We start from the raw sequence: 27,500 nt of genomic DNA, 5'->3' as shown, positions 1-27,500 counted from the left end.
CTTGAGGGTAAGAAAGTTGTGGCAAGGATTACACAATAAATTCCTCAGTGTAAATTTAACTCTGAGTGTACAAATGGAACCAAACAGACCTGGGTCCATTTGTACCGTGCATACAATACAAACACATACAAATACAATTCTATTTATCCAATCCAATTAAATGGATGAATTAGTTTGACCAAAACATGTTAGAGGGATGTAGTCTTACTTGAGTTTCATGAACTCGGCGTGGGCTTTCTCATAAACTGAAAGAGAGAAAACAATATTTATCTGTCTTCAACTCATAATCCATGTATTTCAAACCCAAAGTTAAATACAAAACTACTGAGTGTAGACTAGAGTCCTCATCCATTTTCATCAAAGTAGTGTGTGTGTGTGTGTGTGTGTGTGTGTGTGTGTGTGTGTGTGTGTGTGTGTGTGTGTGTGTGTGTGTGTGTGTGTGTGTGTGTGTGTGTGTGTGTGTGTGTGTGTGTGTGTACCAACCTTCTCCACTGAGGTCCAGTGTGCGTGTGTTTGTGTTCTCAGCATCAGCGATTATAATGGAATACATCCCTTTGTCTTTATCCATGGGCTCGATCACCTGTCAGTCAAACCAATCACTCATTTACTGTAGTTAATGGATATCTTCCCATCTGTCTGTCTGTCTGTCTGTCAGTCAGAAGATTTGTGGTTCTTAAAGTATAGTCCGTAGACCCCCAGGGGTCCATTAAGGGGTTCCAGGGGGTCCCAGTTTAACCACTTTTAACTCTCGTTTCAATGAGATATTTCGGTGAGCAGAGAGCTTTTGTTTCCCCTGTGTCTCCAGTCCTGACATCATTATATCACAATAACACGATGTCACTAGAAAAGCGTTCTGTGCGTCTTCTGATCTCTGCCTCTTAAATAGGAATGCGCCTCACTGCGGGCACAGCTTGTTCTTAAAAGGTGATGGCAGCCGACACTGATTGGTTTAATTAATGTAACGTCCAAAACATACCCATAACTAAATCAGGTTGTGTTGCGACAGGCGCCAACACATTGCGCCGAATGTGGCCACATAATGTGCCCGGTAGATAGCAGATAGATGTTAAACACTAATGTTAACCCACGAAACACAACCCAAGAGCTTGCCTCAGCACTGTTGCTTCATACAGTTACAATCAGCATGTGGCCTGGAACGTTTTGGTTTGTTCTGGACCCCATGGTTCAATTTATAGATGGTTCGCTATAGGAGCTTTGCGTCAAAATGTTACAATGTATCATCAACCTCAGAAACATGCAATGTATTGGATGTAATGATTATACCTCCATCATTGCCATGGCAGAGGTTCCTCCAACCACGGTCTTCTCACTGTGGGAGAGCTTAGAGGTTCTAAGAAGGAACGAGACCAGAGGACAGGAGAGGGTTAGAGGGAGAGGAGAGTGAGGTGAAAGACAAAAGGAACACGGTTAAGGTGTGTGCGTCAGTGCATGTGTGTGGTTTATTGTGTGTGTGGGCGGTGTGGGTTCTTTCAGAGGTAATAGAAAATCATGTTTACATGTCTGCCTGTAATGTTATGCCTAGAGCCACCAATCTCTCTCTGTCTCTCTCTCTCTTTCTCTCTCTTATTCAAGAGGGACATGCACACACATATGCACACATAAAGAACAAATCTAATCTCCATAATTTCTACTCTCTGAATAATTGAATAACAGAAAACACCCTTATCCCTCTCTTTGCCAGTCTCTCTCTCTCTCTCTCTCTCTCTCTCTCTCTCTCTCTCTCTCTGTCTCTCTCTCTCTCTCTCTCTCTCCTACCTCAAATCTTCTCTCCTGCACTTGCTTTCTATCTCTCCCTATCTCTTTCTCTCTCTTTGTACTGTACAAAGGCAGATGGGCATTCTGTGCAGACACCCCCCCCCCCGCACCACCACCACCACCACCACCACCACCCGATTATGATGTGAGAGCAAAATGGCCGCCGTGTGCATATTGTTAATAGCTTACCCATGCATCCAAGTGACGTTCATTTCAGAGGTGAAATACTTCATGTGGCACTGCAGCTGAATGCCTGTCGCTGTGCACTTAATCACCACCTCTGCAGCAGTGGCTCCTAGTGGGTGGAAGGGCAGCATGAGGAGAGCTACTTCAAATAAATGCACCCCGATTGCCACCGACAAACAACATCTAATATTTAGACTATTTAGCATATCGTTGCTGTCGGGCAGAAACCTCTTATCTAACTTTGGATGTTTTTTTGTTAATTAATGCCCTACTTCGACATACTACCGTGTCCCACAATAGTAGCAAAAGTAGCCGATCTACAAGCTCACAGCGCGTCGCATCGCAACACGTTTTGAGCTTGTAGATCTGCAATTTCTTTTTCTTTCATTTGAATCCTGAAAAGTAACAGTTTGGACATGTGAGGTACCCGATAGTAATGACATTTATGTTTTTAACTTGAACCTGTGGCTCTAAATAAAAATGCAAGTGTGTGTGTGTGTGTGTGTATGTGTGTGTGTGTGTGTGTGTGTGTGTGTGTGTGTGTGTGTGTGTGTGTGCGTGTGCGTGTGTGTGTGCGTGTGTGTGTGTGTGTGTGTGTTTTGTGTGTGCACGTGCTTCGCTCAATACAGTACATAGCACCCATCATCACCTTATCACAAAACAACATTGTTCAACAATGATCATATCATTTAGTTTAGTAATATGGTCATAATGTGTAAACATGCCGTGTGGTGACATTTCAAAGAACTGTGTACACCATACTATTATATTCAGTGTTCATATCAATTACAGCATGTGTGCACGTGTGCACGTGTGCATGAGTGTGTGTGTGTGTGTGTGTGTGTGTGTGTGTGTGTGTGTGTGTGTGTGTGTGTGTGTGTGTGTGTGTGTGTGTGTGTGTGTGTGTGCGCGCGTGCGTGCGTGAATTACCCACCAGCGTATTTGTTGAGCTTGTTTAGGACCTCGTCAAAGGCTAGGAGAGAAGCAACAGAGGGGTGTGGGGTGAGAGACAAGAAAGGAAATAGAACTCCTTCCACAGAGAATACAAACGCTCTTTTATCCATGTGGGAACGCAACAAAAGATGAAATTGAGTTTTTACACAACTCAACTCTATTTCCATTCACAGTTCAGAAGAACCTGTATCTATTCCAGATTACACTTGGCTAAACGGATGCCGTTAAACATTTGTGAGAACCAATTTTGTATTTGTCAAATGGAAAGCCGATGGACATTTTCTTATGAGCAAATATGGCCGGTAGGGTACCGTAATGTAACTGTCATTTCCCCTGCCGGAAGACATACATTCACCAGTGATGATGGGAGAGAGAGGGGGGAAGGAGGGAGAGAGGATGGCTAGAAAGCAGCTCCAACAATACACTTTGTGTGGACAGCAGGAGAAAAGTTCTGTTTGGTTTAATATGACAATCTTTAACCACTTTCAACCTGGCGTCCCTATTTTGGGCATGTTATTATAAGCCAAAAAGTTATTAATAATAATAATACAAATAATATATATATTTTTTTTTAAATGTAAGAAAAAAATGTAAACAAAGAAAATTACAAATTTGTCAAAACATTTTGAAAAAAGTGACAACAGCAGATCTACAAGCTCACTATGCATTGCATCGCACTTTGAGCGTGTAGATCTGCTATCATTGCTATATTTGAAACAGGGTTGTAAAGTGGTTAAGCAAGCTCTTTGCACCAGTAGAGAACATGGGCTGTTGACGGATGTTTAATAGGAGGATGATGGGAAATCATTTACATGCTAAACCTGGTCATCACTGTAGGGTTAGTTTCAGGTTTCTACTGTATGTTGCTTTCTTTACTTTTCATAAGAAAACTTCACTAGAAAAAAACAGAAGTCTATAAGAGGCAAAATGTACCTTTTCCAGAAAGGTCCATTTGGCACATATCTTTTCCTCTGTCGTCATGAATGGTGGCTTTGTAAACTCCAGCTGACAGCGCAGAAAACTGATGCAGATGCACAACACATAAAACACTTTACAGCTGCAATCCATAACTTTTCTGTGTGAACACAATGTTATTTTGACCAATCTGTACTGTAGAGTACATTCATACAAAATACCTAACACAATTGCAGTGGTTGTAGTTGGTCTACCATTGGTCTGATCTGCTCTTCTATTGAGAAATGCATATCCTGTGGTCGGGTAGGGCCACTACAGTTTTTTTCTTCCCCAATTTAGTCATTATGCCAATTCATTCCTCCCCACACACATTTCTGTGAATTGTCACTGCAGTTGTATCCTACCTCCTCACCTTCCAGTGAGGAGGTAGGATACAACTGCAGTGACAAGAGAGAGCCTTTGTCCTAAGTACTCCCGCCCAGCACGCCCTGCTGACAGGTGTCGGCCTCCAGTACGTGCTGTGACAAATATCACCCTCCCGCCTGGCTTCCCTTCCCCGAACACGAGCCATTGTGTTCGTATAGACGCTCGACAAAGCCGGATGCACTGCGGTGGATTCAAACCCCTCGACGCCGTGGTGGTGGGCAGATACTCCGGACCACTACTGGTTGACAAGAGGTACTGAATCACAGTCAAAATGTTGATGCTCATGCAGGGAACCAGGGTTCGAATCTCATGTAGAACATTCAAAGTCATGCACTGCATCTTTAAAACAGCTTGAAACATCTTAGTAAATTATGTATTGTACTTTATCTCTGTGAATCTGTGGTGGTATACTGTGATGATGACAATGCTAACAGTGCAGTTACCTGGTGGATTGGCAGTTTACAGACACCTGATCCCAGGTCAGGCTTCACATCAGGGACGAGCTCTGCGTCTTCTTTAAACCAATGGAATTCAGACTCCTTCTTCAAGTTTGCTACCTGGAATACAAATTGGGATTATTATAATTATTGACTAGAACGTTTAGATCTAAAGACGGTAGTGTCAGTGGTGGCAATGAGGTGGCAAATTAGGGATATTGTCCCATAACTGAGAAATCGCAGATCTGATTCCTTTAAAAGGCATGTTTTCAGTGACTTTGAGCAAGCCAGTGAAATCCCATCTTGACCCATTGTAAATCAGACTGGGTAACTGAGTGTCAGTTATATGCTTGAAAATGGTGACATTCTGGTGTACATTCTGCATTTTGTATTAAGCACAGGATACTTATATAATAAAATATTGTACTGTATACAAAGTAAGTGTGTTTCCATAGACTGAAATGTGTTATTGTGCACGTATGTCATTATCTTTGTGACTTATCGCACTCGCCTGGTTGGTAATTTCCTGCCCTACACCCCCTGGGAGAGTTGGGGCAACAAAATGGGAATTGCATGTAAATAAGGAGGCGTGTAATGTAAATAAGTTGGTATTTTTGTGAGAATTAAGTTATTGGACCATGTCCATGTATGCTCTAAACCCAAACAAACGTGAATCATTTGAAAAATTGGTGATTCCACCAGCTGGCGCAAACAAAATACAGCATTAACGTCCTTACATACCGGGAGTGTTTTTGTGTGTGTGTGTGTGTGTGTGTGTGTGTGTGTGTGTGTGTGTGTGTGTGTGTGTGTGTGTGTGTGTGTGTGTGTGTGTGTGTGTGTGTGTGTGTGTGTGTGTGTGTTGATTAATTCACACAAAGATATATTTTTCACACAGAATACAAATAATTGGCGGTGATAAAGCGACGTAATTCATTTATTTTAGAGCGAGATCGATTTTTCACCGCAAATAAAGGCATCGACCTGTATGAATGAGGCATAAACTATATGAATAGTTTGACACGAAATATTCGCAGATGCATTTTCAGATTATTACAACAAGGTAACTGGGTAGTGCCCCCAAAGAATTTGCCAAAATACCCGCGTTGCCCTTTCGCACAGGCCTTATCCTGAAGGGACAAACGTGGCATGTTGACATTTGGAGCACACACAAACTCAACAAAGTAACAGGACCCATGCTGCAGGTGCCAGTCACACGCATATGACTGGCACATGTTTTGAGCACTTGAAGCTCAAAGGGAGAGTGAATACCAACAGAAGAACATTGCAGGGTATTTTGGTCATATTCTGGGGGGCACTACCCACACATGGTTAACTGTGTTGCTCATTCCACGAATGCACGATCCTTACAACAAGTTGTACCGTGTTGTAAAGGTGACTAATCAGGCTTTCCAACAACATAAAATACAATACCATTTGGTATTATCGAAGAGAAATAATCAACAGAAATAAAGCTTCCGAATTCTTTTTAGGAGTTTATAAACCAAGAAGGACTGGCCTCTGCTGATTGCTGTCTGCGGAGTGTTCCCATATTTTGTCTGGCTGCTTATTTTGAAATGTTGATGGATGTTTGTACTATTTGTGGGCTGGGGGAGGTTGTTTATTTCTCCTTTTGCTATTTGTGACTGCATCTTAGCAAATGACATTTATTTGACACCGGTCAACGAATTCTATAGGGTTTAAGTGGTTAAAGGGCACAGTATGACGTAACAGTATGAGTAATACGAATGAATGACTGAGAAGAGTTAACCACTACACCCTCCTACTCTGTAAAATCTGTTAATTTAACCGTTTTGCTAACAACTTCCATGGATGCATGTGCACTTGTATGAATTAACAGCCTTTTGTGATATATCCTCACGTCATATTGCTGAGATTGCATAGGTCACTGTGACAGCCTGACAAGGATACAGCCTATATACCTCCCTCCCCTAATGAATTTAACAATAAAGCTTCATTTACGGTATGCTTCTGCTATAACGTGCCATGCTGCTTGACAAAAATAATATATTTGCAACTGGAAAAAAGCGCAGATGCATCAAAATGTTTCAGTAGTAAATATATAATTTTTGGCAAGTGCCACATTGCATGACACTCTGTTAGCATAAATATAGGCTTAGCTCATAAATTATGTAACCTAACTTCCAATCAGCTCAGTGGTCTTGTGGTTAGCGTTTACGGCCTCAGACTGGGGGGGGTCTAGGTTCAATCCCCAGCTGAGTCATAACATAATATAAAAATGGTACCCGCTGCCTCCATGCTTGGCACTCAGCATCAAATGTTGGATTTCGGGTAAGTCCATACTAGCATCATGTGGATGTACTTGTACATCAAACTGCCTCACGCTACAGAAACAGGAGATACACGTTCCTGACCTACGGGCCACATTAAAATACTTGATTAGAGTCTACACTGTGTAATAATAATTGATGTGACCGTGTAATTTTGCTCAAAACTGCTAGACACCTCCCTTGACTTCATGATGATTCTTTGAATTGCAAAGCTATTTCTAAATTGCCACTCTGGAAACTGTTTAATGTTTCATATCATAGAGTGGGTTATTCACACAGCCATTGGAAATGTGAATAATAGGCTACTTGAATACAATTTTAAAATATTTGGGGTAATACAACCTCAAATGGGTGGCAACCCCTGATGGGAATTAGCAGACAGAAGAAGAAAAAAGGAAACTAGCTTAAATGGGTCCCTCGTAGAGCCATTTAAAAACTCTTTGAAAGAGCTATATAGATGGGTTTCCTGTTTGTAAACATGAGAGGATGATGCGCGCGCAGTGGAGGGTTGAGCAGTAGAGGGCGCTATTACCCGCAGCAGCTCTAGTCAAATGTACACTCATAAAAGAAATGGTCTTCACCAGGTTTAATGAAAGTAGATTAAATGATGCAGTTTGTAATATCTTCTTTACTCAATAAAAATGATTTGTCGGAAGTTGGATCTGTTTGTATATAATAGCAGCATTATGCCTATTATGCCTAAAATAGCAGCATTATGCCTATCTAAATCCCGAAAATAACAACAGAGTGAATGGCGCTTCCGGTTCGTTCTACCACCCGCATGCGCAGATTGCGCACTCTGCTCTGTGATGACGTCGCGCGGAAACCCATCTATACAGCAGCAAACCTGGGTAGAACACCCACCTCAGTGCTTATATTGATATTCAACATCAGCACCATCACTTTCCATAGGGCTATCAATGTCAACTATCAATTATTTTTGTAGTTATTATTCTACCTTTTTGATTAATCAAATAATCGCGAAGCGCTTAAACAGTTTTTTTATATCAACTAATCAACGTGAGAACATTTTAATTGACGACTAACTCGATTAGTCCGATATTGCAGCCATATTGGACTTCAAGGTCCATTCATGCAACTGTGTTTAACCACTTGAACCAGGGCGTCCCCCCATTCAATGAGAAAAGCTGATCTACAAGCTCACAACGTTGCTTCTGGGGGTCCCTGGAACAAAATATTTTGAGATGGGGGTTCGTGGACAAATACATATCATTTTGGATGGTCCTTGACATGAAACAAGTTTGAGAACCAATGATTAGAGCAAAAAAAATGATTTAGAAGACATTTGTAGAATCCCTAGAAGCAAAGATTTGAGTTAAAAATGTTAAGAAATGTATATTCAAAGATTTGCACAAATTGTCACGATTTTCCCAAAAATTGTAGATCTACAAGCTTGTAGCGCGGCACTCTGAGCCCAAAGTATAAAAATAATGGTTATAGCTAAAATCTAAAATGACGCAGATGCGTTCCCGGATTGAATGGGTGAAAACCATGAAAATGTTAAGGTTTGGTTCCATTGATCCAAGCCGGAAAAGAACACAATCGAGTGATTGATCATTAAAATAAACATGCTCTGAAATTGCACGCGGCCCACCCATCTGATCTGACCCATCAGATCTTCAAGTGGGCCCTGATCCAGAAAAGGTTGAGGACCGAACCGGACCACTGATCTATAGAGCAGTGGTTCTCAACCTGTGGGTCAGGACCCCCAGGGGGGTCCCCACATGATTTTGGGGGGTCCCCAGATGACAGTGAAGTGACAATTTATGGACTTTTAAGACCTTTTTAATACCTAAAAAATAAAAATAAATTAAAGAAAAGAAAAAGACCATTACTGCATCAAAAGTAATCAACAAACTATACTATAAAACATTGGCCAAATTGTCAAATAATATAAGAAAGAGGCAAATATTGTGAAAATAGCCGATCTACAAGCTCACAACGCCTCGCAACGCGAGGCTTTGTGAGCTTGTAGATCTGCTATTTTCACAATATTTATCTGTGGAGCGGAGTCAAACAAAATGGGGGGTCCCCAGTTCAAATATGATTATTTTTGGGGGTCCCGGCCTGAAAAGGTTGAGAACACATGTTCATCTGCGTAAAGCTTGTGTGTTGGTCGGTGTTTACCTTGCAGACCAGAGCGACAGAGCAGTCCTCTCCAACATGAGCCGTCAGGAACTCGCTGAAGTGGGGACCTGTGAGGGGGGAGGGGGGAGGAGGGGGGGGGGAATACATTTCAGCTGGCACCATTTTCAGTCTTTAGTGATGAGCAGAAAGCAAATGGGCGCTGTCGGGTGGAAACCTTGCACGTCCAAAAACTGTTACTTTACAGTAGTGGTTCTCAACCAGTGGTCCGGGGACCACCGGTGGTCCTTGAGGGGGTTTCCAGGTGGTCCCCAGCTAAATGATGGGGAGTTGGAAACCAAATGGACCCTTATTGGGTAGATCTTTAACTTGAGAGTGTAAAATGAAACCAAATGGAAGCACGTATATACCATTTGGTTTCATTTTACGCTCCCAAGAGTTAAATTATTGTTAAACACCTGCATTACTTAATTTACAAGGAGTCTACACAATTAGAGAATGTAAAAATAATTGCTATTTTGATCAACGTTTGCCTGTCATCTCTCCTATTGGTACCACATCAATGCTGCATGGAATTGTGGATAAAATCTTTATAATGACAACAAAATGTTTGGGTCTGAGAGGCTAAATCTCATCAAATGGTGGTCCGTGGCTCAAATGCCGAATAAATAATGGACCTTGATATGAAATCCTGTTTTACAAGAAATGGAAAAAAATACATGTGTTCCAATGGATCCAATATTATTTAGTCACAAGCGCTTGTCACTACTTTTCATTGGTGCAATATTTTAAAAACCCACGACACTAACCACCTTCATCGAAAATTGCAATAGCAGATCTACAAGCTCACAGCGTGTCACATATTTATGTGACACTGAAGTATGACATTACATTAGGTAGGGCATTCGTTCACGAAAAAAAAACATAAAAGGTTGAAATATGGAGATACAAGGTTTCCGCCCCGATGGCAACGAAATCCTCCCAGAACTTATGGGAGCAGGAACATTTTAAAGCTCTGTCAACAGCACAGTGTCTCATTTGCCTAAGCTGATCAGGTTCGTGCTTTAGAGTTTCTGTCTGCCAAACAGCATGGCAAGATGGAATCTTTAGTGCAGGCCGGGGTGTTTTTCAACCACCTCGTGTCAGGACCCAGACTACCGATTGCCGACTGCCGACTGCCGTGAACCCCCAAAAACTGTGTCCAATCCAATTTGGGACACAACTCATCCAATAAACCTACTTATATCCTGTAAGTGCTTTTACAGTAGAGAATGTAGTGTGCCTCTTACCCTCCTTGACTCTGATATACTCTCTCCTCTGGAAGTCAGCCTCCGCCAGGGCTGCCTTAAAGGCTACACACACACACACACACACACACACGCACACGCACACGCACACACACACACACACACACACACACGCACACACACACGCACACACACACACACAGTATTTAAGTGATCAAAATATTGCCAATAGTTTCTTCACAGTAAAACCTTCAATGTTAATGTAACTCTGAGAGTGTAACATTTCCATTTGTGTCCATGTTTACGCTGTCACATTAACACTAGGCATTTCATGGTGTGTGTGTCTGCTCTATGGATGAGCTGGCTGATGGCCCATCATGGAAGCATTCTCACCATCTCCAATCAGAACCAGTGAGCTCTGTCCTTTGCCTCCTCCGTCGGTGATCTGGCAGGTGAACGTCCCCTCGCTCTCCGCAGTGAAATGATCCATGATGTACTCAATAACACCTGTGTTTACGTCATGAGCCATTTTGTTTGGCTACACCATGAGAGACAAGGGAGAGAGACAGACAGACAGACAGACAGACAGACAGAAACAGAGAGACAGAAATAATAAGACACAGTGTATTGAAACCAGATGAATCTGCCACAGCTACTGTAAAAGAAATTGCCCTGGGCAGATTGGCCTGGCACTCCTCGGTTTGAATTACATTTTGTTCACCCCAGAGTTGTGGGTGACCAATCAGAGGCCACAATTCAAAGTCGGACATCTTTTGCTGTGACCTTTGAATGTGTTTGTAGTTCCAGACTAACATCAACGCAGTGATACATATTAGTCTGGCCGTGCCAGGTGTGTGTGTGTGTGTGTGTGTGTGTGTGTGTGTGTGTGTGTGGGTGTGGGTGTGGGTGTGGGTGTGGGTGTGGGTGTGGGTGTGAGAGAGAGAGAGAGAGAGAGAGAGAGAGAGAGAGAGAGAGAGAGAGAGAGAGAGAGAGAGAGAGAGAGAGAAATTATACACTTGGTTATCTGATTATGTGTGTATATCATTGTGATTAATCTTCTGGTAGAACTTTTAAATGGAAAAACTCTAGATCTGCAATTTCTCTCTCATGCATTTTAAATTCTATTCACTTAGAGTCAAGTCTTGGGATAAATATTCAATGTAATGTAGTTCTTATCAACTAATGCACAATAGTGTGGTAGAATATAAAAAGGTTATCTTTATTATATTAAGCTACTGCACTGTTATGTTGTCTTTTTTGACAGCATTTCTTTAAAAGTGATGGTAGCGTTCTCGCTGCGGGTGAAGTTACAGGAGATATCCTTAATTCAATATCCATCCGTCAGGTCTTACATCAGCTCCTGACAGTTCCTTGTTGTTGCCAAAGAACTTGTAGGTAACGTGGGAAGAAATCTCTTCAGCCTGCAGGAAGAACCTCATCCTGCCTCTCTCCAAGATCTTGTATGACAACTCTGTCTTCAGAGGGATGACTAGAGGAGAGGGGATGAGATGAGATGAGATGAGATGTGGTAACATGTGATGACTTTAGACCAGATTAGAGGCTGAATGGGGTTTAGCCACATGGACCCTATATTACGGGGACAAACATTTGGCGAAAATAGCAGATCTACAAGCTCAGTGATCTTGTAGATCTGCCATTAGAGGGGGGGGGGGGTGAGTATAGACCCCTGGGGGGACTCTGGTCAACGAAGTATAGGGTTTAAGTGGTTAAAGCAAAGTGGAAGATATAGCAGAAAGCATTATGGATTCAAAACACTAATATAAAAAGACTACTTATTACATTCATTATAAGCCACTCTGGAAAATTACTAAAAGTAAATGCCTACTTCAGATGAACAGAAAAGTTAGGAGAGAGAATAAATGCAATGAGAGAAGGAGAAGAGATGAGATGAGAAGAGAGTAAAGGAGAAGCTTGCTAAATTGTTTGTACTTTTATTCCCTATTCAGTAACAGACAGGAGCGGAAGACAGAGATCAGAGAGAACAGGAGGTGGAGAAAAATGAGATAATTGCCTCTTGGACTGGTTGAACTTCTTCATTTGTGTCAATAGTACACTGAATTAACAACTTAAACCCTATATACTTATAGTTGTCCCCCAGGACTCTCTATACTGGGTCCACGCCTTTTTTCCCTCAACACCAAATATCTTCGCCGGCAAAAGCCAATCTAGAAGCATTGTGCCGCGTTGTGAGCGTGTAATACTGATATTTTCACTGAATGTTCGCCCCCAAATAGGGGATGAACATAAGATATGAATTAATCAAGTTAATTGCGAGGAGATGACAGATAAGACAGGAGAGGAGAGGAGAGGAGAGGAGAGGAGAGGAGAGGAGAGGAGAGGAGAGGAGAGGAGAGGAGAGGTGTTAAGAAGAGGAGAGATGAACAGGTGGAGTGGGTGATGATGCAAAAGCAGGTAAGCTAGTTTTGATCAAGTAAAAATGTGCACGTGAAAGAAGAAAGAAACCTCAGAGGTTCAAAGCAAGACAAGAACAAAGAACAGAGATAGAGAGAGATGGAATGGAAGAGAAAGAATGAGAGTGGGACAGACAGACAGAGAAAGGATAAGTGAAAGAGAGAAGGTGAGATTAAGAAAGAAAAAGGAAGGAGGCATGCAGAGAGAGAGAGAGAGAGAGAGAGAGAGAGAGAGAGAGAGAGAGAGAATACCTACTTGGGTGTCTGATGTCATAGCTGAGAGCCAGCATCTTCTCCAACGCTGGAACATAAGGATTCAACTTTAATGCAGGGAGTCTTCAACTTATCCAGCCACGGGCACAAGCGAGTCATACATACTGTATAAACCCTCGTTAAAACTTACACACTTACTACATGTGACTTTTGTCTTCCAAACATGTCAGGTTATATTAAGTGGGGAACGGCTAGAGGCACAGAGAAGACTCTGACATGCTGACATGTGGGTAACTTTAATCTTTAATCTTGAGCTTTCTGAGCCCCCTGGCTTGAATGAGTCATTATGAACCACAGTTACAATTTTACACGCCTGGCATTTGTCACTCACTCATGTCAGCACACATTTCAAATAGCGGTGCAGAAGCATATAAATGAGATGTTTCTTGGCATTGCTATTGGTCTCTAAATATAAACACCTTCTGCAGCTTAAAGATATAAACAGGAACTATGTGAGATAAGCCTTCTGTTTATGGCCCTGGTACTGTGCGTTAGGTTAGACAATAGTCTATCCATGAAGGGGCCATACAGTCATACTGTAGGGTAGGTGGAAACCATGCATAATTTGATTAAACTGCTTATGTCCCAGGGCCGTACATACAGTAGAGACCATTGGTTCTCAATGTGGGGTCCTTGAGGGGGTTCCAGGGGGTCCCCAGCTAAATGATTGATACCCTTGCTGGTCTGTAACTCAGAGAGTGTACACATGGAACCAACTGGACCCTTACGGGTCCATTTGGTTCCATTTGTACACTCTCTGAGTTAGATTAACACTGAGGATATTACAGCGTAGATTGGGGTCCCAGAGACAGAAAATGGTATCAAATGGTGGTCTGTGGACTAAATAATGCATATGAAACCGCGGGGGGTCCTTGAAGTTAAAGGGCTTGAGAACCACTGGTGTAATTCCTACCTTCAGCAGTGATAGTGTGGCTGGATGACACTCCAGCTGTGTTGGTGACAGAAACAGAGTAAGATCCAAAGTCCTCTTTCTCAGCGCTCGTGAAGACAAACTTAGAACTAGAGACCCAGTGAATACCCAGTGAAAGGGAGAGAGAGAGAAGGGGTGGGGGTTGAGCGTTAATGGTTTGAAAAAATCATGACAATTACTTCTACCAAATGTAGCTAATGATATAATGTATGATATGAGATACTGCATAACCAGTCCCCCATGTGCATGTGTATCTGTGTGCACGCTCTTACATGCTGCCCTCCGTCTTGATCACACTTCTGGAGAAGTCTGTGATTTCTTTGTAATTTTTCTTCCAGACAAACTGAGACCCTAGACCCATTTGGCAGGACTCGAAGGACATAAAGATGTCACCCGTCTTCTCATCCACCCCACAGGAAACCTCCTGGGTTCCTAGAACACACACGCGTGCGCACACCAACACGCACACACACACACACACACACACACACACACACACACACACACACACACACACACACACACACACACACACACACACACACACACACACACACACACACACACACACACACACACACACACACACACACACACACACACACACACACACACACTTATTTCTCAGATACATCTGTAATTTGTACGTCCACTGCTGCAATTGTGATTGTAACACAACACTTGTGTTTTCAGAATTGTGCTGTAAATCAGTGCTTTGAAAGTGCACAAATGCTAGTCTAATTAAAGAAAAACACCCATGGGAAGTGTCAGTTCAATTCTTTAGTTTTGCAGTGTATGGCATAGCCACATGATCAGAGATCTCCACCTGAACTCATACGTATAAAGGAATAAAAGGCTTAAAACAAAAACAAAAAGTGCTAAGACCTTAGGACGGGATGGTATCAAGATTGGTTTTCAAAGCAGTGAGGCGTAGGTTTGTTAGCGCTCATTTTCTCTGCCGTCTAAGCCCATTCATTGAATTTAGATTTCCCCACACGTATCAGTAGGCGGGGATCTCTGATTGTTTGGCTATGCAAGACTAGGCAGGGAGATGTCAGCTCCCTTGCAGTCTCTATTTTACCGTCTCAGTCATTTCAACCTAGCAACACGATCTTTGTGATCGTTACACAGTAAAATCCTCAGTGTTACTTGAACTCTGAGAGAGTCCATTTGGTTACATTTGTACACTCTCTGAGTTTCAAATAGGTGTTACTGTGTAGATTTTACTATGTAGAAATGCAAGGTGTGGCAAAAGATGTTAGTTCTCATGTTAGGTGCTTTAAAGTAATACTAGGTAACGTTTTCAACAAAACTAAAGTTAAATTGTATATCTTTTGCGAGTGGCAAAAGTTTCACAACACCCACTCCGTGAATTTCACCCCCGGAAGCCTTTTATTTATATATTTTCTATTGAACGTGTACGGGGGGGACTTTCCCGGGAAAATGACGTTCCTGGCCAACGTCATGACGTCGTGGCCGACGTCCTCAGGAACTACCGCAACGGTTTCCTGTTTGGCCAGGAACTACCGCGCTATTAACAAAAAGGAACCTCACGCTGATTTTAAGATAATGTAGGATTAGAAGATCGAAAAAGAACAGAAAAAGAAAGCACAGCTCATGGTAACTAACGCTCCACTGGCTAAGAGAAACGATCCGTAGATAGTATAAAACAATTAAAAGATCGCTTTTTGAAACGCTTCCGGCTTCCGGTGAAAACGAATGGAATTCTGGGTAATCGAGGACAACGGAAATTGTATGCAGTGACGGTAGTGACCAGCAGAGGTTGCTAAAAATCGTTAGTTGTGAATTTGCATTGTACAACTTTAAGTGATTTACTTTTTTTTGTAAATAAGTGTCAAATAGCTCTGCTGTATATTCCGATTAATCATTGCTATAGTGTTTGTTAAGTAACAGAAACAGAACTCATACAGGATACAAGATAAGGAAGTGAAATTGGATGTGATAAAACTAAAGCAAAGGACCAGACAAAATTGCAACAATATAAAAATTGAAGCAGATAAATGGGTTATTTTTCCTGATTGAATGAAATTGGTGTCCCACCTGAAAATGTATTTTCTGTTTACTAAAGAGGTGGAGAGACGGGGAGACCCCTGTTACTGAACAAACACCATATTAGCAATGATTGCTATCATAATAATTATATAGAGCTTAAAGTTTTAACAAAGAAATATCACAGCACCTACATATTCTAGCGTTAAACAACACAAAATGTATCATTTCCCAAGGTTACCTGGCAGGGCTTTGGCGACCACAGCATCAGAGGGCAGAGAGGCCATACCCACTCCTGCCTCGTTGACCCCGCGCACGCGGAACACGTAGCTACAGCCCACCTCCAGACCTGTTACCTAGGAGACAGAGGTGGGAGAGGACATAATGTTGCGTGAAGTCCATGAATGGAAAGTCGATGTGATTGTTGGTACCACAGTTTGAGCGGGTTTAATGGCGCGTGAAATTGCCACCAGCCATCTGTCAACCGCTTGTAATTTTTTTTTGTACTGTGGCTGGTAAGTGTTTCTCCTCTACTCTCCCCTATTGACTTGCTCAGGTAAAAAAAAAAAAAAAAGAAGCTTCAGAGATCGTTTTTACGTATCCCTCTGGCTGGTGAAATAGTGAATGTGGCTAATAAATTAGGGAAGCTAAAATCAAGCTTCTTGTCCTGAAAATTTAAATTAATTAAAATCATTAAAATAATGTGCTTGCAAAAGTAGCCATGCCAATGGAAGAGAGTCTCCTACCCTTTACGCCAGGCATTAATATGTGTCTCGGGTGATAGTAATAGGATAGCACTTGACCATGTAAAAATACTCCAAGACTCATTGTCGCCACTAGGGGGGCAGGTACAGTAGGGGCGAATGGTGCGGTTGCGGCCTCGTGCCATGGAGGGAATCGATGTATCCATAGATTTGTGTGTGTGTGTGTGGGGGTGTGTGTGTGCCTTTAATAAATGTATAAATGTTCACATAATCATATTTCTTAATAGTCAGTCACATACCTAAAATGCAGTATAGTAGACTATGTTATGACATCACATTGCAGACATGTCATTTGTGTGACCTTACATCAATAAGTCAATATCGGGCACGACCCCTTTGCACGCATGGTGCATTTGTATGGTGCAGTTGAGGACACTGAAAATGTCAACAGAATGAGACAAATGAAGGATATTTGAATCAGGGGCTGAAAAAAGAAAGGGTTCCTTTGAAAAATATCTCACAAAAAAATAGGCCTCCCAGTCGCAAGTAAGTGGCCCAGATCGTCAGGAGAGCTGAAGAAGATAATTTTACGCGGAGGAAGGGTAGTATCTAGACAGGATTGCCCAGCCCCAGGTGATGATGGTCAGGAGCAGCGGAGACAAGTATATGGAGGCCTCTCTTCAGGAGGGAGAGCGGTGCCCAAGGAAACCACTTAGAAAGAAGGGCTCACAACTCACTTTTTAGTTTAACTTTTTAACCTGGAGAAGACCCGTTGAGGGTTCAAGTGTCGTACTTAATAACGTTTGGAGCATTACAGAAGTGAGTTGCGAGCTCCTCTTTCTAAACGATTTATAAACAAGATAGGGGGGTGTGCGTTAAACTGTTCTTGAACGCCCGAGGAAACCAAGACATCTGTGCTTTCTTAAGAGAATGGACAGAACATTCCCAAACTGTTAACCACTTAAACCCTATAGATGGTTGACCAGAGTATACTAGGGACTTTTCTGTTTTCCCTCTACATTAAATATCTTCGCTGAAAATAGCCGATCTTCAAGCTCACAATGTGTCGCAACGCATATATATATATATATATATATATATATATATATATATATATATATATGTATATATATATATATATATATATATATATATATAGAGAGAGAGAGAGAGAGAGATTCTGTCAATAATAGTGAGTGTTTATTCAGTGTGGGGTATGAATGCTTTTTGTTTGATGTCCAACAGTTTGCTCCGTACGTAAAGAAGCGCTTCATATTGTCCTATAATTAACCTGCTGTGTGTACTTTGATGTCCAGCAGCTTGGTGTGTATTTAAACTAATTCTAGAATCATTCTATTGTCTATTAGCAGTGCAGCGTAGGGTAGGCTATGTCACAGCAGTAGAAGGCGCATGATGAGCGCTTAGATGTATTGTGCCTGAGAAAAAGAAAAAAGACGTAGGTATAGTCATTATAAAGGCCTCGCACTGCTGCATTCAGGCACACAGGGCCTTGCGTATCTCCCAGATGGCTGCAAAGACGCAATGAGGATGGATTGTGATTAAATCACTGAAACACCCTCGGGAGGGGGGTAGGGAAGCATTGTGACCCCACCGAACACAAGTGTACTGTAAATGCAAATTGCTGACGCCCCAATGGAGTGCCCTTGGTGCGCCACTAATACGCTTACATGAAGGCCTTATAGGAAGGCGATTGGGTGGATGATTCTTGAGATACGAGGAGGACACACATACACACTCACTCACCCTTTGTAGATAAAAATAAACCAACCAAAAGACGTAAAGAACTGTTTGGCTACGCATTGCCTTCACATACCCTGTATAGGTAGACAATGTCAGTTAAAAAGATACAGCCCCCCCCCCGGCGCTCAGGTGGCGCAGTGGTAAAGTCCCTGCCCACCACCACGGAGGTTGTGGGTTAGAATCCATTGTGGTGCATCCGGCTTTGTCGAGAGTCTACACCAACACAATTGGGCCGTGTTCGTGGGAGCCTGGGAGGGAAGCCAGGCGGGGAGGGTTATATAAGTCATTGCACGTACTCCTACGGTCTGGGGCGGCACCTGTCAGCGGGGAGTGTTGGGCGGGAGGAGTAGGACAAAGGCTCTACGTCCTCCTGGTGGGGGCTCCTCACTGGCAGGTGAGTCAGTAGGACACGACAGCAGTGACAACACAGAAATGTGTGTGGGGAGGAAATAATTGGCATAACGACTAAATTGTGGAGAAAAAGGGTGGCTACTCTAAATATAAAAATAAAATAAAAAAGAACAAAAAGAAAAAGACACAGCCCATGCACACAGAAAACATTAACTATAATAATTTTACTCATGAAGGCATGGCTATCCAAAACACCATCTAAGCAACTGCATTTTTTTTAACCCATTTTGTAACATTAATATCCATTGTGGTTGAAGAAGTCAGTCCTGTTCTCTGTTATGGCCACTAGATGTCAGTATAACACAGCTTATTCACTTGCTAGAGTCTTTTCCTTGCACTTACCTGAAAGGCAATGTAAGCGGGGAAAAAACTCTAGACTAGTAGGTAAATTAAGATAGATGACTTCATTCCTGCAGAGCAAACAAGGCCACTGGCACACATTGTCCATTCAAAAACTGTCCTCTGCAAGTGAATTAACTCATTATGACCTACAACAGTGACCTCACCTTGAGGAAGCGGTGACTGACAGCTGCGGCATTGGCTGTGGTCCAATCAGAGGATCCCGTCTTTGCGTACTCAGCCTTATAACCTGTGATTGGTCCGGTGCCAGTGTACACAGGCTTTTCCCACTCTATCAACAGTGAATCATCTCTCACTTCACTGAACCTCAGGTCATAGGCTGGGCCTATAGGACAAACACATTAATTAGATACAACATTGATGCACCAACAGTACAGTACAGGCCAGTCTCTGTTGTGTTGTGTAGTTATTTAGAGCAGTGGTTCCCAAACAATGGGTCGGGACCCATTTTGGGGTCGCAGGCCCATTTTTATGGGTCCTGAGTAAATATACACCTTTTTTGTTTATGTTTCCTACTACGTGTATTTATGTGGGTCTAGTTTAATCAGGGTTATAGCGACTAGATACGATTTCTCATAGTCCAGGCCTCACACTGGCTTATAGAAGATAATTACAGTAATCGAATAGTAACCCCATGGAGACTTTTGATTTGATGGCCAGCGGACCGGTAGGCAGCGGTTCCGGAAGGAGACACAAAGGACACTCCTTGTGTCTCCTGCCAGAATTGCTGCCGGTCATAAAATTATTGGCTTAGGAATGCGACAAAGACAAAGAAATATCCATGAATTCAACCATTGGGTGACTAATCGATAGGAAAAAAGTCATTGTTGTGGGTGAACTATCCCTTTAAGGTCAGTCACTCAGAAGAAAACTATAGTTACTAACCAGGTTCTGGCATGTTCCAGGCATCACAGGTGAGGTCAGCTGAATGTTTAGAAGCTACTCCCAGACCAGCCAGATTAGCAGCGTATACATGGAACTGGTAGACTGCTCCTAGAGTCAACTTCTCCACCTGTCAATCATAGCATTACCATCATTAATCAATCATCTATAACTGTCAGACAGCCACTTGCAATAGGTTTCAAATCGATAGGTCACTGTTGTGCCCAATGCATGCTCAAGTAGGATGATGATGATTTAGTTATATATCATGAATTTGTAAATATTGAAAATGTGTTCAATATGTTTGTGTGGTTGTTTTGTTGCGCTGTTGTTTGTCCAGTTGTTTGAGTGTTGAATGTTTAATGGACCACAGTGGAAACATGCCTTAGGCTTTTTTGTGTCATCCATTTGGTGTGTTTTTAACTGTCTGTACTGTACCTTATAAATCGGCAATAAAATATTCAGTTAATTATTATTGTTATAATTTTTTCAGCAGTTTGAGCAATTCCCCCATATGTACTGCAGTCCCTGTCACTGCTAACCCCCACTGTTGGCCATCATATGCCTCCTCTGATACCTTCCAACAGTTTCCTTTGCAACTCACTTGCAACTCACGTGCAACTCATGCAGAGGTTCTTCCTCAGTTCCCCTCCCAGCTGAAAAAGCACCCTGAACCAGTCTACTGCCACCCGCAGAGTTTCATAGTTACGTCTAGTAGTTGAGAAGTAATTACTTGATTATCCTGCTTAAATTTCCTGTATTATATTTGTATTTTTATTTATTGAGTGGAATTATTGAGCTTTGAATTAATGATGTTCATTGCTTATGAACATTGACCTATTCATTTGCATTTCAGTAATTGGTCATCTATTATCCTGTTATTGTCATAATTTGATGGAACATGAGTTGATATATTGTTTCTCTTATTTCTCATCATAACCACTATGCATCACTATGTTTATACCTTATACACTCTTTCTAGAACTGATGGGATGTGGACCTCCCTCCACACGGTCGTTCCAGCACGTCTCTTGTCTACGTAATACTCTTTGATCTTTGACCCTCCATCATGAAGAGGCTTCTTCCAGTTCAGAACCATGGAATTGCCGTCGCAGCTCAGCAGTGCAATGTCATACGGTGCAGAGGGGGGAGCTAAAAGCAGAAATGTGTAAAATAAGAATGTTTGAAACCACAGAAGAAGAATCACAGCAACAAAAATAATCACTATACTTCTAACAATACTGACTGAGGGCAGCCTTGACAGACAGTGGTGAAGACTCCTGGGATTCATCACTGAGACCGATCTCATTAATGGCTTGGACACGGAACACGTAGGTCTCTCCTGTGGTAAGACCACTAACCACGAACCTAAGAAGAAGACAAAAAGAAAGAAGAGAGAAAAAGACATACTGTAAAGGTCTTTACACACCAGGCGCATGACAAATAAACCATATGAAAATCGCCAATGAGTATTTCGCATTAAAAACTATTCATATAGTCCTGTGTATTCATCACAGAAATGTTAACCCCTTTAAGCCACGACACAACCTCCGATCTCAGTCATCAATTAGACTTGGCATCTCTGGTTCAACTAAATCTTTGGACTGTGGGAGGAAACTGAGACTTGAGCATGCAGAGTAAAACAAGGAACATGTCAACTCTACCCATCGCTGCCATGGCCATAACCCAACTGTGCAAACCACAGAGCCACTGTGCAGTTCTGCTCTCATCCTGTACATTAGAGGCCATTATAAAACACATTTATGACCCATTTTGGAACAGTGGGTCATAAACAGTGAATTAGTAGACATTTTTTGACTGGTTTAGACATACTTGTTCTCGGGCCGTGGCTTGTGGTTGGCTGCGGTCCAGCAGTCCTTGGCTCCCTTCAAACACTGGTCAATGTAGTAGCCAATCAGAGCGTTGGTTTCCTTCGGAGGAGCCCACGTGATGAGAACAGAGGTGTCTGTTTCCCTGGTAGAAACCACCTGTCCTGGAGATGATGGGACACCTGAAAAAAACAAGACACCATTAATAGACAATGAATAATAAATAATAACAACAATGTCCCTCTTACAGTCAACAACATCCAGCGGCAAAAGAAAATAATAAATCCATATATAAAAATACTAAACATATTACATATACAGTAGTAATGGACAGAAATAAGTGTGAATGTCATTTGGTTATCTCCTACTGTATGTTTTCACTAAAGGAGCCACGGCTAGGATGCCTTCCTATTATATTGTTGGCAGGTATTTTACTATTTAAAGAGCAACATTACCAGTTTAACTACAGAGTTTTTGCTCTGAAGATGGTCTTCTGATTAAAAGCTTGGCGTTAGCATCTAGACCTACTGTAAAGTGAGCAGAAAGTTATTTCTTTACAACTATTTAAGGTTGTTGCAACAACTTGCTCACTGGTTTCATAGTGTGCCTAAGTACCTGGATTGAATTACTGTTTATACAAACTGATCCATACAACAACAAAAATACCTTTAATTTGCAGAGTCGTAATGGTTGCAGATGGTTCTGATGCTTCACTGGTTCCGTACATGTTGGCAGATAGAATTCTGAACTGGTAGTCTGAACCCTCTTGCAGGTCAAACACAGCATAACGAGGGGAGCGAATAGGGACCTGTGTGTTGACACGCTGCCATGATCCCCCTTTGACCATTAACTATAAAGAGACATAGAAATAAATACAAGACAAAGAGACATAGACAGAGAGAGACTGTTAGTTTAACAGTTTAACACACAAAAAGGCAATATTACAAAATCTTTATATAAAATGTACATCCTCCAGTGGTACAATATATTGTACAGTACATGGTGAATCATTCCAATTTCAGTGGCAGTAGTCTGCTTAATGTTAATCCTGATTTAGGCAGAGGATTAAAATATCATTGGCCCATGAGATGATATTCTGTATAATCCCTGGTGAATTATTTTGCAGGTCAAACACAGCGTAACAAGGGGATCTGACACTGCCACACTGCCATTGATGAGAGTCAAATCACTAATGATCACTACAAAAATGCAAGTTATTGTTTTAATCATAATACAGTACTACTGTAGAATGCTACACAGTTGCTGGTAGCGAAGCACTACTGAAACTGAGCCTAAGGCTATGTTCACAATAGCCACCTTTAATGAAGAAAAAAACGCTGTCTATAGCGCCTTTTCTGCTGAAAATGTAAAAGGGGGGAGGGGGCAGGGGCGCTATCGACTGAAACAGACTTCAATATAACTTTATGGTCCATGGAACGTACCGAATATTGAAAACAAAGTTTTAAACTAGTAGGTGTAGATGTGGAATTACCCAAGATTGAGCAACTGTATGGCATATTTATCACCTAAAATGTATAGATATTTTATAGACAAGCTGCCAGAGATTAGCACTGAGGTTTCCGTGTTTCCTCTCCCGCCTGTAAGCTCTGCTGCTGGGCACGGCTGCTGCCTTAAGTCACCTGGAACTCACGCTGCTGGACCACAACTCACTTTTTAATTGCGATATATTAATAGGCCTGCCTTCATGAAAATACAACGCCACGATTAATAAAGCGAATAGGGTGTAATTATATTAGGTAATAATAGGTTTAATACACTGTTGTTAGGCGGAAAGGCAGAAAAAGAGGAGGTAGTCTGGTGTGGGTGCCTCGGTAGCCGATAGTGGGGAATATTAGTGAGACCATCAGCTCGGATGAGCAGCTCTGCATGTGTGTACAGCTGTGATCTGATCAGCCCCTTCTAAAAGTGGCCGCTATGCGGTTGCATTTTGCTCATTTATCATAGGGTTTCATGGCAAAAGCGGTTTAAAACAGAGCAGCAGGAAGCTATAGTAGTAGCAGTGGAATAAGGCCTCTCATCTTTAAATGTAGTTTCTTAAGGTTTTATAGGATTTTTTTTTTCAAGTTTTTCTTACCTTTTCGATGAGGTACCACATTGGGGCCTTGCCACAATAGTCTGGGCCTTTCCATTTCAGAACAACATAGGTTCTGTCTATTTCTGAGATAACGATTCCAGATGAAGAACCAGGGGGCTTGCCCGCAGCTACAAACACACACACACACACACACACACACACACACACACACACACACACACACACACACACACACACACACACACACACACACACACACACACACACACACACACACACACACACACACACTTAGATTGTTTCTTAACATTGCATAACAAAGGTTTTTCAACATGAATGTTGAAAGCAATCAAACAAAAAGAAAGGTAATTCAAGGTAATTCATGTTTTATTACTGCTGTAATTAAAATGATTAAAACATCCCCACATAATGTCAATTCTCATACTGTATATGAACATTAAAGGTTGGGTAAGTGATTTTCTTTGGTTAAAATAAGTATAGCTCTATATTCTGATAGCTATAGAGTGTTTGTTCAGTAACGGGAGTCTCCATGTCTCTCCAGCTCTTTATTAAACAGAAAATGCATTTTCAAGGCGAGATACCAATTTGATCAAATCAGGAAAGAGAACTCAGACAGGATACAGATTAAACAAGTGGAATTGGAAGTGATGACACAAAGTAATGTGCAGACAAAATTGGAACCGGAACGCTATAGCGCTGATAAATGGGTACTCTCTCCTGATTGGCTGAACTTTTGCAACCCACCTGAAAATTCAGTGTAACGATAGTTCATGTAGACACGGAAGGCAGAACGTTTATATACTTCATTCACACTCCCCGGACCCCCCCCATTCGCTAACAAGCTTATACAGTCGTACTCCTTTAAGTCAGTACTGTGTATTGTACTGTGGTTCAATGGATCGTACTATAATATGTGGTAGTTTAATTATGCATTGAAGGTTCAATGTTTTATGTAAAACTGTATGTTATGCTCTGCTCTGGGGGGTTTGTTATTTCAGATCTGTTGTCCTGCTTGCGCAGGTAATCTGTAATATCACAGGAGCAGAGTCACACCGCCAAACTTGAATGCAATATCATTGCATATATGGTAAATGGTTAATATGGTAATGGTTAATAAATGGTAAATAGTTAATTAATGGTCTGGTTATTTCTGAGCTGAAGTGTCTAAATGAAATGTATTTTCTGTTTATTGAAGAACTGGACAGATGGGGAGACTCCTATTACTGAACAAAATAGTGCTTTAACCTTTCAACAAAAAATATCACTTACCCTACCTTTAATTTATAGTTAGTGTTAAATGGTTACATATAAATATAACCTATAATTTATAGTTTTATTTAGTATTTAGTTTATTTACTCATCAATAAGAATAGACATAACCATCTAATTCTATGGAAATACAGTCATACATGTACAGTAGTTGTGTACTTATGTATAGTTTATACAGTAGATGTATTTACTGTGTACAGCATATCGTTCATTCCTACCTTCCAGTTCATCATGGTAAGACACCACATCCAGCTTTCCTCCCAGTTTTATGGCTGCAGAAAGAGAAAAACGTTATCTCCAATGAAGTTTTTAAAACATTTAAAGAGCATGCATCCTACCAACATACAGGTACTATTGAAACACCAAAAAGAATGAAGTCTGCACACTGGGGTTATGCTTAAGCTTAAAAAACGTATTTTGGTTCCTTTACAGTGACGTTTCGAGCCTACCGGCTCTTCATCAGTCTTCATCAGTCTGATGAAGAGCTCTCTTACCTGGCGAGATAACCCGGTGAAGGTCTCTGGACTGAAATGTTGTGTTTCCTATTTTTTTCTAATACATTATATCTACCAAAACCTACAAAAGACATCTGTCCTTTGCCACTAGAAGTGTCAAACCCGTTGCATTTCCGGTCCAACTGATTGGGACATTTGCTTTCTCACATGCAATGCCTCCAGGTTATGTCTAGATAAATTCCGAGTTGCAGTGGATGTGTGAAAGCAGCTCAGGGCTCATAGGCTTTGGAACAATTTGCCTGTGGATATCAGGCTACCAAACTCTTATATTTTACTATTATTTTCATTTTACTATAAATACATATGTCATTATATTGTTAACATGTCATTACCATTTTACACTATTTTGTGCATTGTGTACTATTTTGCGTACTATTCTTTTGCTCAGATCAATTTTCTTATCACATTATATTGCTTGTTTTATTCTACTGTTTAGGTAAAATGCTTTGTAATAATGTTTTACAAAGGTGTTATACACTTCATTGTTGATGTTGTTGTTATCATTATCATTATCATTATCATTATCATTATCAATATACCATGGAGCCTCTCAAACTCTGTGGGGTCCATTGCAGCGATAGGCTCAGAAATGCGGGACGGCTTGCTGATTCCTTTAGCGTTGATGGCTCTGACTCTGAAGTAGAAGGAGTGTCCCTCAAACAGGCCAGTCACTGGGTATTTACAGATCTTAATGGGGTGGTCGTTGCACTGGGTCCAGTTCTCTGTCCCAACCTCACACCTGTAAAACAGAGGGAGAAAGGGCGATGGAAGAGGAGAGGAGAGGAGAGGAGAGGAGTGGAGAGGGGAGTAGAGGAGGAAAGGACAGGACAAGAAACGAGATGAGACGAGACATAGAATTATCAGAGGTATAAAAAGATAAAAAGACAACATTGATTCTCATTATCCAGTTCAATCGTTCTTACTTGTCCACAAAGTATCCCACGATAGGACCCTCTGTTGTGGTATTAGGAGGCTTCCAGGAGACAATGACATAATCCCTGTTGGCATCATGGACCTTGAGGTCCATAGGAGCAGGTGGGGCAAGAGCAACTGGAGGAGGAGTATCTATACATACAAACACACGTTTTTAGGAAGACACTGAAAATCACTAGAGCTACAGTACTGCTATTTGTATTACTATTACTTATATTATTTTAACATTCTTTTTTGTACTTATTATTACGTATTAGTTCTATTACATTATTACAATATTACAATTAATAATAATAATGATAATAATAATAGCAAAAACACAATGTGTATAAAATATAAAGTAGAGAACTAAAAAATGGAATCAAACTAAAAATGTTTAATAGTGAATGAAATATGAATGAATTCACACTGTGAACATGCAAAATCTCTTTCCATTTCAGCTACACAAAAGGTTTCTCCCTGTTTTAAAAGCCACTGACGATATGAGCTGGCTAACCATTGTTGAGCTCCCCCCATGAATGAGGCTAATAGAATTGTAGTCTCTGACAGACTGTTGGCTCGCCACACCAAGAGGAGTTCCAGCTATCTAGCTCCAGCTATTTATTTAGTTTGCAGAGATCAGTGTTAATGTCATTGTGGATTAACCTGTTTCCCAGGCTTTCTCACACTCAGCTAGTCACTGGAGTCAGGTAATGATTATAAGTTGTTACAATCTAAAACGGCCTGTGAGTTGCGAGAGCAGAAAGAGGCAGCAGAG

The 27,500-nt window shown here is 41.5% G+C and overlaps 1 protein-coding gene across 2 annotated transcripts in view; it reads right to left on the bottom strand.

Moving 5' to 3' along the window:
* The window catches only part of myom2b (myomesin 2b), a 51,240-nt gene that overhangs the window by 10,925 nt on the left and 12,815 nt on the right, over positions 1-27,500 (bottom strand). For both annotated transcript variants that reach the window (XR_013933217.1, XM_080429278.1), the window contains exons 10-34: positions 26,734-26,875; positions 26,350-26,549; positions 25,514-25,567; positions 24,045-24,172; positions 22,616-22,799; positions 21,954-22,131; positions 21,367-21,488; positions 21,085-21,272; positions 20,124-20,250; positions 19,385-19,563; positions 16,244-16,358; positions 14,265-14,424; positions 13,975-14,081; positions 13,045-13,089; positions 11,709-11,845; positions 10,750-10,894; positions 10,399-10,461; positions 9,152-9,219; positions 4,701-4,814; positions 3,850-3,937; positions 2,897-2,935; positions 1,966-2,071; positions 1,285-1,351; positions 484-580; positions 209-245 (exon numbers count right to left, since the gene is read on the bottom strand). Coding sequence is in view for 1 of the 2 variants with exons in the window: in XM_080429278.1 (XP_080285404.1) it covers positions 209-245; positions 484-580; positions 1,285-1,351; positions 1,966-2,071; positions 2,897-2,935; positions 3,850-3,937; positions 4,701-4,814; positions 9,152-9,219; positions 10,399-10,461; positions 10,750-10,894; positions 11,709-11,845; positions 13,045-13,089; positions 13,975-14,081; positions 14,265-14,424; positions 16,244-16,358; positions 19,385-19,563; positions 20,124-20,250; positions 21,085-21,272; positions 21,367-21,488; positions 21,954-22,131; positions 22,616-22,799; positions 24,045-24,172; positions 25,514-25,567; positions 26,350-26,549; positions 26,734-26,875 (2,890 nt within the window). In the remaining variant the exon portion in view is untranslated. The remainder of the gene's footprint in view (positions 1-208; positions 246-483; positions 581-1,284; positions 1,352-1,965; positions 2,072-2,896; positions 2,936-3,849; positions 3,938-4,700; positions 4,815-9,151; positions 9,220-10,398; positions 10,462-10,749; positions 10,895-11,708; positions 11,846-13,044; positions 13,090-13,974; positions 14,082-14,264; positions 14,425-16,243; positions 16,359-19,384; positions 19,564-20,123; positions 20,251-21,084; positions 21,273-21,366; positions 21,489-21,953; positions 22,132-22,615; positions 22,800-24,044; positions 24,173-25,513; positions 25,568-26,349; positions 26,550-26,733; positions 26,876-27,500) is intronic.

Source organism: Gymnoscopelus braueri (genome assembly GCF_963280865.1).
Source record: "Gymnoscopelus braueri genome assembly, chromosome: 1".
NCBI classification, from domain to species: domain Eukaryota; kingdom Metazoa; phylum Chordata; class Actinopteri; order Myctophiformes; family Myctophidae; genus Gymnoscopelus; species Gymnoscopelus braueri.
Note: the sequence above shows the minus strand (reverse complement) of the source record. Positions and strands in the feature narration are given on the sequence as shown.